This window comes from Crocodylus porosus, unplaced genomic scaffold (genome assembly GCF_001723895.1).
Source record: "Crocodylus porosus isolate Cpor-Errol unplaced genomic scaffold, CroPor_comp1, whole genome shotgun sequence".
Lineage (NCBI taxonomy): Eukaryota > Metazoa > Chordata > Crocodylia > Crocodylidae > Crocodylus > Crocodylus porosus.
Window position 1 is genome coordinate 40,142,870 of NW_017728909.1, and position 11,872 is coordinate 40,154,741.

Sequence of the window (11,872 nt, forward strand, 5' to 3'; positions counted from 1 at the left end):
ACATCCCTCCAACTCGAAAATGACCCATCCACCACCACTCCCTGGGTGCAGCCCTCCAGCCAGCTGGCGACCCATTTGACTGTGTCAGTGTCGACACCACAGTCCCCCAGTTTCTTAATGAGAACGGGGTGAGAGACGGTGTTGAAGGCCTTCCGAAAGTCCAGAAAGACTATGTTCACTGCTACCCCTGCATCTAATGATTTGGTTATCTGATCATAGAAGGCCACCGGGTTGGTCTGACAGGACCTGCCACTAATGAACCAGTGTTGGTTGCCCCTAAGCATGATCTCCCCTGCTGGCCCCTCGTGGATATGCGCCAGAATAATTTTCTCAAAAAGCTTGCCCAGAATCGAGGTAAAACTAACCGGCCTACAGTTTCCCGGGTCCTCCTTCCTCCTCTTTTTGAAGATGGGAACGACGTTGGCCCTCTTCACACCAGAGCACCAGGAGTGCTCATAAAGCCGTGCCAGGGGTCCTGCAATGACCTCAGCCAATTCCCTTAGTACTCTAGGGTGGAGATCGTCTGGACCAGCTGACTTGAATACATCCATTCCCTCCAGAAGTTCCCTAACTAGTTCCTCACTAACCCTTGGCCTAGGTGCGCCTCCCCTGGGGCCTGAGGGGGGCTCAGCTGGGGGAGTGACTGTTTCGGTTCCTGCTTAGGAAAATGGAGGCAAAGAAATTGTTAAATATGTTGGCTTTGTTGTCTGGTGTATTACTGCTACTCCAAAAGCAATAAAAGTCTTTTGCAACATGTTATTTAACTAAGTAGTCAAATGATGAAATGCAAAGTTTCTGGTAGATTAGAAACTGATGAAGAGGTAGAAAGCAGTCTGATTGAATTGTCAATTTTAACATGGTATGAAGTCAGTAGAGAGTTGCATAAGGGATGCATACTACAGGACTGCTGCATAATATTTATTAATGATATGGAGAGAAGAAAAAAACACATTTAAGTTAGAGAGAAAAGGGTTGCTGAGAAGCCCTGCCTAAACCAGATGACTGCTTCACTGACCAATGAAATTCAAAATTTACAAGTAACAATTTCAGTTATTAATATGCCGCACTGCATAGGTGATTCTAAACCACCTATTTCCCAGGAAAGACTATTTAGATGCCATTGTGGACTAGTCCATGAAAACTGTCCAACCTACAAGAACAGCATTAGAAGAGCAAGCACGATAGTGAGCAGTACATACGTTTCTATTTTATGTGATGCATCCTTAACTTGCACACTGCATTTAGTTCTGCTGCCACACTTCAGCCCTTTGAACCACTGCTCTATGTGTAGGCATATATTTCCTGAGCAAATATTTTGAGTGCTTTAACCCTTAAATACCCGCACAAGTTTAGAGAGGAAATGGGGGAGGAAAAAGGAGACCTGTTAAGGTATGTAAAATAGGAAAGGCTTGTTCACTGGTTAACTCAGGGCTACTTACTTTTTTTGTCTTACAGTAGTAGAATAATAACCTTTTAATTTTAAAGCTGATGAAACAATATTTTTCTCAAATAATGCATGATTAACCTGTGGTCATTTCTGCCACAAGAGAAATCCTTGAGGCTAAGCCCTTAGCTAGGATACCAAAAAGTAGTAGAGAGGTGAATAATAACTATAGTTATGTATGATAGGATTAATGAAATAAGCGATTTAAACACTCATACTTTTGGGCAAAAAGCAACCAACAACTGCAGTCCTTACCGAGGGGAGATAAGGTACTATAGTCGACACTGATCTTGCATGGGTAAGGACTGTGGGTTTTTCTCCAGAAACATGAGTCGTAATTTGTAAAACAAAGTCATATGTTTTGTAAATGAAAACAAATTCTATATGTTGGAGAGATTCAATAAAGCTAAACTGATGGGCAGAGTATTGCAGGTCTCCCAACTATCTTCTAGTATAAAGACATATTTTGAGTCCAAAAGGCAGTTCCTACCTACTTGCGCAACTTCAGTAGTGAAATGGTTCGTCTGTTCAATCCCATGTGTTAGTATCATGTGGGTTAGATTGCAGGGGCTGTCAGCAGAGCTGTTCTCCTTAATGCTCTCTGACTGTACCTACAAAGGCAGATGAGGGAATTAATTAACCCAAGGCCCTTCATTTTTTTTTCTCCATTTGGTGCACAATTTCTGGGGGAGGGTGTTATTTTATTTTAATTACTTCCATGGTGACTATAACCTGAGAAGCAACATGTTGGAGATCATGGATTGAGGGTACGTGATTCAGTTATGTTAATCACCCATGTCTGCATTCTTGATCTCTTGTGAGAGGCTGCCAAGACAGGATACCCTCTTCTCATCTAATGAACCTCCAAGCCAAAGAGACAATTCAGTGGTACACAGGAAAAGCTTTCAGGCTCCTGATTCAAACTTGGAAAAAAGCTCAGTTTCTATTGACTGGAGGGGAAGGGGGAAGTATACTTGCCTGAAGGGTCAAGTCTTCTGTGGTGATGCTCAATTGTAACTCCTGTAAATGAAGACTTCTTCAGTTACAGAAAGCCTGGACATCTATTTCACAAGGTCTCAGGCAAGTGCTACAATGTAGGTGAAAATATACATTCTTTTTCAACTCCAAAATCTGTAAAGCTGCTCCCCTCAGACCATCTCACACACTGCTTGTGGTTTAGGAGTGCAGCAAGAGGCAGGAAATCTGTCTTTTACTGTTCACTTAAGCTACCCTTTTCAAAGGGGCCTTTTAAATACAGTCAGTTCTACAGAAAAAACCAAAACAAAACCCTGAAGCTTATGCAGAACTTAAACACTGAATTATATAGACAAATATACCTTGCCACCACTTTTAAAAAGAAGGGGGAGCTGTTGCTTAGGAGTATGCATCAGCTTTAACTGTAAAAATATGCAGAATCTCATAGAATCACAAGTTAGTTTAATCAACCTTTGACCCAAATGAAATAGAGGGGGGTAATGTTGGAGTGGTTTTTGCCAACCGTATAGCACTACAGAATCATGCAGATGTTTACAGTTGCATTGTAACAACGTCTGTTGGTGTCATAATTGATCTACAGATAAACTGCCTAAACTTCTTAGACAGCTGGATTACTGTGGGCATGTTTTTCCATTAAAGGTAAAGTACCTAAAGTTCAACTACTGCACGTGCCCAGCGATGTTGCCATCCACTTCCTAAGACCATTTGGGAATCATGGACTAGGCATCCTTGCACCCATGTCCCCTGAGGGGTCCAGTTTCATAGGCATGCTCAGGGCATATTTCTTACAAATGAACAGCAAGGAGTTCATCACAAAACTTAGCAGTCACAGCCACTTTCATTCAAGAAGAGGGTACATACTGGAGGTGGCGGTCCCTACCTTTCTCCATTGGCAGTTCTGTAAAAGAAGAGCAAGACAGTCATCTGTTCCCAAAGGAATGACAGGCACATGAGAGCAGGATGGGGATTCACAGTGTGTATCTCAGCTCGTATATGCACCTAACTACAGCTCTGAGAGGCACTTACATCTGGGAGAGCAGTAAAAATTCAGTCTCATCCTGAATTTGAGGGTGGGGGAGACAAGGGCGTGGTTGCAATCTTAATTGCTGGCTGACCTTCATCTGGCCCTGCCCCTCAACACTGATTGGTAGAGAGACCCAAGGAGGGGTAGCCATCATTTTTTCTGCTGCCCCCTTTGCGTTGCCTTGCCAGCCAGCCTCTTCGCTTCCCCTCCTTGGGCTGTGAGGTCTGCCTGGGAGGGGAAGACTTAATAAAAACTTATTTCTATTAAGTTATTTTTTTTCCCGCAGATCTTGCAGGCAATCCCAGACTTCATGGTTTCTGCAAAACTGCAATCCCTGCATATAAGTCCCTCTATATATCTGGGTTTTGGCTGCCTTTTCTGATGGTGTTACAATTAATTAGGCCCTCTGCTTAGAAAAAACAAGAGGTAATTCCAGATGGAAGAAGTTGTTTGTTTGTAGCAGCAGTTCTCTCATCTCTGTGTATTCACAATCATCTATGTTCCTTCACTTTTTCTAGTCTTTATTCTATGGAATAGTCAGAAAAGTATGGCAGACCCCTGGAGCCACGATATCTTCTGTTCAAGGGACCATCTGTGCTACCATAAGTAGTCACTGCTGCCTAGATGCTCCTCAGCCTCCAGCAGTATGCAGCTTCTGCAGAGGCAGTCTACTTGGTTAATCACCTGCAATCTGAGTTATCCTCTTTGTACTTGTAGCAATATCATACTTGTTGAAAAACAATGCAATAAGATCTTATGTAGGGCTGCGTTAAATCCCTAGCACCCATTACTGGCAGAACTTGGCTGCATATGAGGAGTGTTTATGATCTGGATTTTTGGAAGCAGGCAATGTCTAATCAGAAGGTAGCTTCAGCTGAAACCTTGCTCAATAATTCATTGCATTTTGAAAATGACATTTCAGAAGGTGAGAATAATAAATATGCTTGACTGGATCTAATTGAGGCCCTCATATCTGCTGCAGTTTGTGCTCCACTCTGATGTTTTATAATCTGTTAAAACTAATATGGGAAAACAGGCAGTTCACAAAAGAGCTTTTATAATGGACTGGCAGAAGGTCATGGAAGCTAGGTGGTGGTAGTGAAATATAAAGAGAAATGTAAATGTAAGATTCCCCAAATCTGTCTTACTCATGCTTTTTTTTCTGGTTTCTGGCATTCATAACCTATTAACTGGTCCCTCTGTGCACTCATTCTGCATGTAACAGATGGGTTTTTTTGTGTACCTGAAACACATCATTTTCTCCTACTTTCTTCTCCCCAGAACACTTCTGCCAGCCAGCCTGATAGCTTATCAACTGAAGAGTTGTATATGCAGTAAAACCTTTAAAAACTTTCTATGCCTACTCAATGCTGTTAAGTATGTGGCATGTATATGCCCATGTGTGCATATGCATGCACCCCTTCACACTCCTGTCCCCCCCCCCCGAAAACGCACACACACAGGCATGCGCACAGAGACACACACTTTGTATAAATGCTTTTGTGTAGGTTCAGGTTTATCTTTTTCCTCTTTGAAGTTATTCTGGTATTCATTTCATGAATCTGTAATGAATGGAATGACTTTTGCAAAACTGCATCAGTTTTACAAATAGATTCTGGATTTCTCAGTGAGGAAGCAAAATACTTATGCTAGTTACCTAAAGGTTCTAGAGAATTCTGGCTGCTGAAATGCTGCAAATTACATTAACTAAATCTGTCAGTGAGAAATTGTCTTAGCACATTTGATTTTTCCAAGATCTTTTCCTGATCAAAGAGATTGCTTCCTTCCTCCCCTGACATCACCCCATCAAAAAAAAATTCAGCTGACTATAAAAACGACTGCATCCTTGACCCTAAAATAGTTCAAGAGTAAGAAGACTAGATTTGAGAAACCATAAAGTAGTTTCTTTTTAAGGTTATTGTGCTAGCTTAGGAAGAAAGATTGGGCTGAGTGAGTGAGCCTGATTGCTTATGGGATGGGAAGATAGAAAAGGATGATTTGTACCTAATCAACCTACTATACCTACATGGCAGTCCCTGCTGGGACTGTAGCTCATGTAAATCTAGTCACACTAGCTTTAAACTAGTGTATCTCCACCAACCATTGCACACTATTCTAGTGGAGAAGCAACGCTCTCAGAACCCCTCAAATGGATGACAAGGTGAGGAAAGCCATCGAGCAGATGAAGAATGATAAGGCATCTGGAACTGATAGAATTCCCATTGAAATCTTCAAGCAGGGGGGAGAAGTTCTCACATCAGAGCTCTGTGCCCTCATCTTAAGGATCTGGAATGATGAGGAAATCATGAGACCTCATGATTATGACAGTCTTCTTCAAGAAAGGAGACTAGTCTGATTGGAAATTATAGAGGGATTGCCTTGCTGTCCACCACAGGAAGGATCATTGCAAAAACCCTCCTGAACTGTCTCCTGCCACTTGCTAAAGAACTCTTCACGGAATCTCTGTGGGTTTAGGGCATCAAGAGGCACTGCTCTCCAGCTACAAATGAAAAATGCCAGGAACAACATAAACCTTTCTACATGGCCCTCTGATGTCACAAAAGCCTTTAACTCTCAACCAGGAAGCACTCTGGAGGATCCTTTTGAAGTACAGATACCCACCAGAATTTGTCACCATCTTTTGCCTGCTTTATGATGGTATGCAAGCAGTGGTTTTTAGTAACAGATATCACAGATTCCTTTGAGGAGTTGAGCAAGGCTGTGTCTGCTCCTATTACTTTCTTGATATTCCTTACCATGATGCTACATCTGACCAACAAGCTTCCAGTCGGAGTGGAGCTAAACTACCAAATGAATGGTAAGCTGTTTAATCTCAGCTGACTCCAAGCCAAAACCAAGACCACCCTGACCTTGGTCATTGAGCTTCAGTATGCTGATGATGCTGTAGTCTGTGCTCACTTGGAAGCAGACCTTCAGGCAATTGTTGACATCTTCACCACAGCATATGAGATAATGGGACTGAATCTTAACATTCAGAAAACTAAGGCCCTTCATCAACGAGCATTTAATGAGTAGTGCCCAGTTCTGGTAATTAGATTCATGGTGAGACTGGAGAATGTTGAGTGTTTCCCGTATCTCAGAAGCTCTCTCGTGGAAGTCTGACATCAACAAAGAAATCCAGCGTTGCCTCAGATGTATAAGTGCAGGCTTCAGATGCCTGAGGAAATGGATATTCAAAGATTGTGACATCATTTCCAAAGCCAAGCTCGTGGCTTATCAAGTAGTTGTGGTCCCCACTTTGCTTTATGGAGTTGAGATGTGAACAACATAGAGAAGACACCTCAGGTCACTGGAGAAGTATCATTAATGCTGTTTACGGAAGATTTTTCAAATCCAGTAGGTAAACAGATGCACCAATGTTAGCATCCTCTTACGTTTGCTTACACTGTGGTCACTGAGGTGATGATCATCCAACATGAACTGTACTGGGCCAGCTATGTTACCTGGATGTCCAACTCGACTCCCAAAGCAAGTTTTGTTCTCCCAGCTCAGTCAAGGTGTACTCTTAAAAAGAAGGCAGAGAAAGCTCTTCAAGGATGTCCACAAGGCCAACTTAAAAAAAATGCAACGTTAATACCAACTTGTGGGAGACTATTGCCCAGGACTGCCCCAAATGGAGGAAGAGAGTGCTGCAAGGCTCTCAATACTTTGAAACCTTATGACAACAACAGGAGGTAGAAAAACGGGAGTGAAAGAAATTGCATGTCATGCACCGAGCCACAAATCCAGAGCCACCTATCCTGCATGGAAATATGTGCCTGAGTTGTGACAGTGTTGATTCTAGATAGGCCATGTCAGCTGTCTTTGGACCCACAGATAAGATGGTCATAGAAGACAGTCATCCCTGACTGCAAGGAATTGCCGATGATTTAAGGGTAAAACATTGCTGGTTGTCACTGTCTTCGAGACTATCTCCACTTTCATTGCAAGGCCCTCATTCAAGTACTGAGGTGGGAAGGAAAAGATTTCGGCGCTGTGGATCACTGAGAGCATAGCTATGTCCCTCAGCAGTGGACAGCTTCATTCTCCTACAAAAGTCTGGTTGGCTGGGTACTAGTAGTACTATTTATGCAACAGCATAGTGTTCAGTACAGACTGTCTCGAAGGAAGGCAAAGGCTTGGGAAGTTTGTCTTCACTAAGCTCCCTGCTACCACAGTTAGTCTGCTAGTACTTGAGCTAACTGTTGTATAGCTAGCTCAGTTTCATGACCCTCTGACTGTATTTGTATCAGTTGATGTTGTCTTGCACTTTGCCTGCCTTGGTGTCTGGAGCCATGCAACATGCATGAAGAACACTCCCACAATAGGTTAAAAAAATTCCAAATCATAAGAGACACCACTCTTGTAGTACTTTGGAGAAGTTCAGATAAATGGCCAAGTAGGAGACGATGTCTGTCAGCTTTTTGGAGCCATGTCTGGAGATCAGTTGCTATTCAAATACAATTCAAGTCAAGAAGAGAGGGGCTTCAAAAGAAGGAAAAGAGGGAGAGCTAGAGGAGACAGACATACAAGGGAAAGTGGCCAAGTGTCAAGACAGGTGAAACTGGGACATAAAGTCATGCTTTACCAGTAACTGATCAGAGCATCCTAACTATCCCGTAAGCCAAGATTGTTTCATTAACACTAGTCCAGAGACTGGGAGGCTTTGCTTCTTGACATGTCTTTTGTGGTTTTCATTTGACATCTCATTAAGTTTTCACATCCTGAAGCTACCCTTAATTATCATCCTTTAGAATGAGAATAGCTCCTTTCCTTCCAACTGACAATGGCCTATTTATGTCTAATGGTGTTTATCTAGTTATATTGGTTTTGAGTGGGAGAAGGGATATCATCACCTTGCCCACTAAGGTGGTAGTAGTTCTGCCAAGCAGATCAATACAGGAAAGATGGCAATGTATTCTCTGCATTTAAATTCGCCCTCAGTAATAAGATTGTTCTAGATTTGGGTAAATCCATAAAATTACAAACCTTCAGTTCATGCACTGGTGCCAGCAAGGAAATCTGATTAGACTCTTCTACTTGTTAATGTTAGAGGCTTTGATCTGGACAGGGTAGTGTATGAACATACTGCAGTTTCTAGTATTCTGCCAAGAAGTTAAAAGAAGAAAAATACTTGACTTTATAGTTGAGGAATAAAATATCAGATTGTCTTTTGAATATTGATAATCTTGGATACTAAGAATTTCTGCCATCCATTGCACAGTGTTCTAGTGGAGAAGTGCATACACAAGTCAGATATATTTTGGAGAAGAATTGCTGGCTGTTACTGTCATTGAGAAGTTCTCCACTTTCCTTCCCCCTTTCAGTATTTGAATCAGAGCCTTGAAATGAAAGATTTCAGCCCTTTGGGTCACTGTGCGCATAGCAATGACCCTCAGCAGCAGTCAGCTTCATTTTCCTGCAAGGTCTACTGTTTGTCTTGCTCAGGGGTGATGTGTTTAGATTTGGATGCTTTGCAGTCATTTTTAGCTTTTGTCAAATCAGTTTTAAAGTTCTATCAGGAATTTACGATATCTTTTGCAGTTGAAGTGAGCATGATTCATAACATGAATGACGTGTGCCCCTGGAGGCTGGGGGCATATGCGACTGCCCATAGATGGTGACAGTGGTGAGCAGGGAGCTCCCACAGGTGGCTGCAGCAGTGTTGGGGGAGTGGGGAGGCAGTGAGCGACAACCAGCACTTCTTTCAGGTTCGCTGCCAATCTCAGGGTGTGCACGTGCATCTGTGTGCATCCCCTAGTGTTGCCAATGATTCATAAGAAAGCCAAAGCATTTGTATGACTTTGTTTTTACTTATAAGTAACCGATTATACTGTTTTCCTATAAATAAATGTGTTTATGTTTTCAGGTTGCTAGTATTGGAATCTACAGCTCCATCAGGAGATATGTCCCGCCCACACCACATTGCATCAGTTGTTCCAAATCGTTATCCCCGCTGGTTCACCCTCAGTCACATTGAGTCCCAACAGTGTGAGTTGGCATCAACTATGCTAACAGCAGCCAAAGGTACAGTGTTGTCAGTAAAGCTGATATATCAGTTTATGTGCATTTTTAATATTGTGTCTTGTGCAGAGTAAATTTAGATTAGAATTTAGGAATCTGAATTGTAGAATGCCAGCAACCTGGGGAATCGGTAATCTTGAACTGATTTTAAGCCTATTGCTTGTGCGCTTAGAGTTGCTAGATCAGGTGGGCAAAAACCAGACAGCATTTGATTCTTGCCTGAGAGAGGCTATTTGTTTTTCTGAGTCGCAATGTAATGGTAAGGCTCAGGAATGGACAGATCGTTTCCAGAATTCTGACATCATTAAGATGTTTTTAACTTTTACTGAGTTTCACAGCAATAGGCACTAGAGGGCTATGTGCTATCTCCTGTTCTTGTTGCTATGTGATGGTGATAAGGCCTTTTTATAAGCTGGAACTCTCATACTTTGCTGTAGTTGGGGTACAGTAGTTATAGTGTCCGCACCATTAGCGAATGTTTTAGGTGAACTAATTTCCTTTGGTGATCGTGGTTCTCTTTTCTTCTTACATTACAGGTGATGTTCGGAGGTTGGAAACAGTGTTAGAATCCATCCAGAAAAACATTCACTCCTCATCGCACATCTTCAAGCTTGCCCAAGATGCATTTAAAATTGCAACACTCATGGACAGTTTGCCAGACATCACTCTTCTGAAAGTTTCTCTGGAATTGGGCCTTCAGGTATTTCCTTAATTCACTCTTGCTACACTAAGAGATGGGTAAGCCTTTAGCCAAGTGCAGCCCTGCACTGATGGGCAGAGTTCTCATGGAAGTCACTGAGAATTGGCTGACGAACATCCAATCAGAGTGTGAAGAAGCATTCTGACAGAAGGCAGCCTGCTGCCTTGATGGTGGGGACACAGGAGACGGAGCAGGGGAGAGGCCCAGACCCCAAGCAGCAGGAGGGAAGGGGGAGCGAGCCCAGACTGGGGGGGGGGCGTGCGGGGCACTCTGTCCCTGTCTGCTTCCTCCCCTGTCATTCTTAACGGGCAGTTGGCTAGTTAGTACATATCAGCAGACTAGTTTCTGTTTCAACTCATTTTACACTATTCAGCTGATGTAAAGAGCCTGGAAAAAGTGCTCCCTCAGTTCGGAAGTACCTAGTTCCTGTATAGGAGTGTGTTCGGGCTGAGATTGCTGGCCAGAGAGCGAAGTGCTTTGGGTATTCTGTACTGCAGAGAAGGTGCTAGGCAGGTTTAGGCATACATATAAATTAAAACAGGCAGACCCTGTGTCTGTCTGCAAACCAGTGCAAAAGTGACGTAAAACACAGAAGTCATTTTATACATCTAATTCAAGTGAATGGTTCTTTTTGCGTTATGCTGTAGTGTACAAAAAGTGACCTCCAAGGCGGTTATTCTAATCTGCAAGGGGTTGTTTCTTCAAGACACTCTGCTTGAAAGTTAAGTGTATATTTTTCGTTCCTCGTAGGAAAATGTTCTTCTAGTGGCACTTGTGCATTCCCATTTTTTAGATACACTGATGGTGCAGTATGGGCCAGTGAAACCCTTTGGAGCAGTTGGGGGCCCAGCATTTTTGGAAGGCGTGCATCAAGTTAAACTCTGCTCCCTTCCCTATGACACTCCCATCATCTGCCTGATATACAGCTCTGCTTTCTGCTCCTTGTTCAATATCTTGCTCTGCTTTCTGCTCCTTTACCCCATCTGCTACTGTAATCCCTTACTCCTTCTCTGGTATTTCATGTACCCCACACAGGCTGCATCCAGACAAGCATGGATGCCCCAGGGACAAATAACAGTGGGACATCTTGTGCCACTGCTGCTTGTCCTCAGGGAATGCCCATGGTGTGCATGCTCTGGCATGTGGCAGGTTACCCTATGTAGGGTAGGGGAGGCTGGGGCCAGCAACTGTGCTGGCCCCAGCAGCCTTACCTTTGGGTCCTGGGGACCTTTGGGAGCTGCAGCCACAGCACTTCTGCAGCTGGGAGCCTGGCCAGCAGCTGGAGTGTGGCTCCAGCCATCCAGCTTCTGTTTTTTGGCAGTGCACTGCTGCCATGTGCGCTGCCCCACTTTTTTTTCCAGTGTGGGTTTTTTTACTCCAGGATCTCCCAGGGTCAAAAAAACCCCCATGGTGCAAAGTAGCAATGCGGGGAGCCCCTGCATGTGCAGTGTATGCAGTGCCACATATCACATGTTCACACTTGTCTAGTTGTGGCCACAGGCTTCCTGTGCTACTTATGATACATGTGCTGCTGATTGGCCACCCATGCCTCAGAGCATGCTCCACTTTTTGCACACTTATTTTGGTTCCTTCTGACCAAAGTAGCAGACAGACCTGTGTTCATCAGTACAGATACTTCCTGGTTTTTCCACCCTCTGTTTTAACTGTAATCCATTCTTTATTT

General features: G+C 43.3%; 1 protein-coding gene across 1 annotated transcript in view; it reads left to right on the plus strand.

The window, feature by feature from the left end:
- The window catches only part of ZSWIM6 (zinc finger SWIM-type containing 6), a 164,890-nt gene that overhangs the window by 143,292 nt on the left and 9,726 nt on the right, over positions 1–11,872 (plus strand). Inside the window, exons 11-12 of the mRNA XM_019532121.1 lie at positions 9,334–9,491; positions 10,025–10,188. Of these exons, the coding sequence (XP_019387666.1) occupies positions 9,334–9,491; positions 10,025–10,188 (322 nt within the window). The remainder of the gene's footprint in view (positions 1–9,333; positions 9,492–10,024; positions 10,189–11,872) is intronic.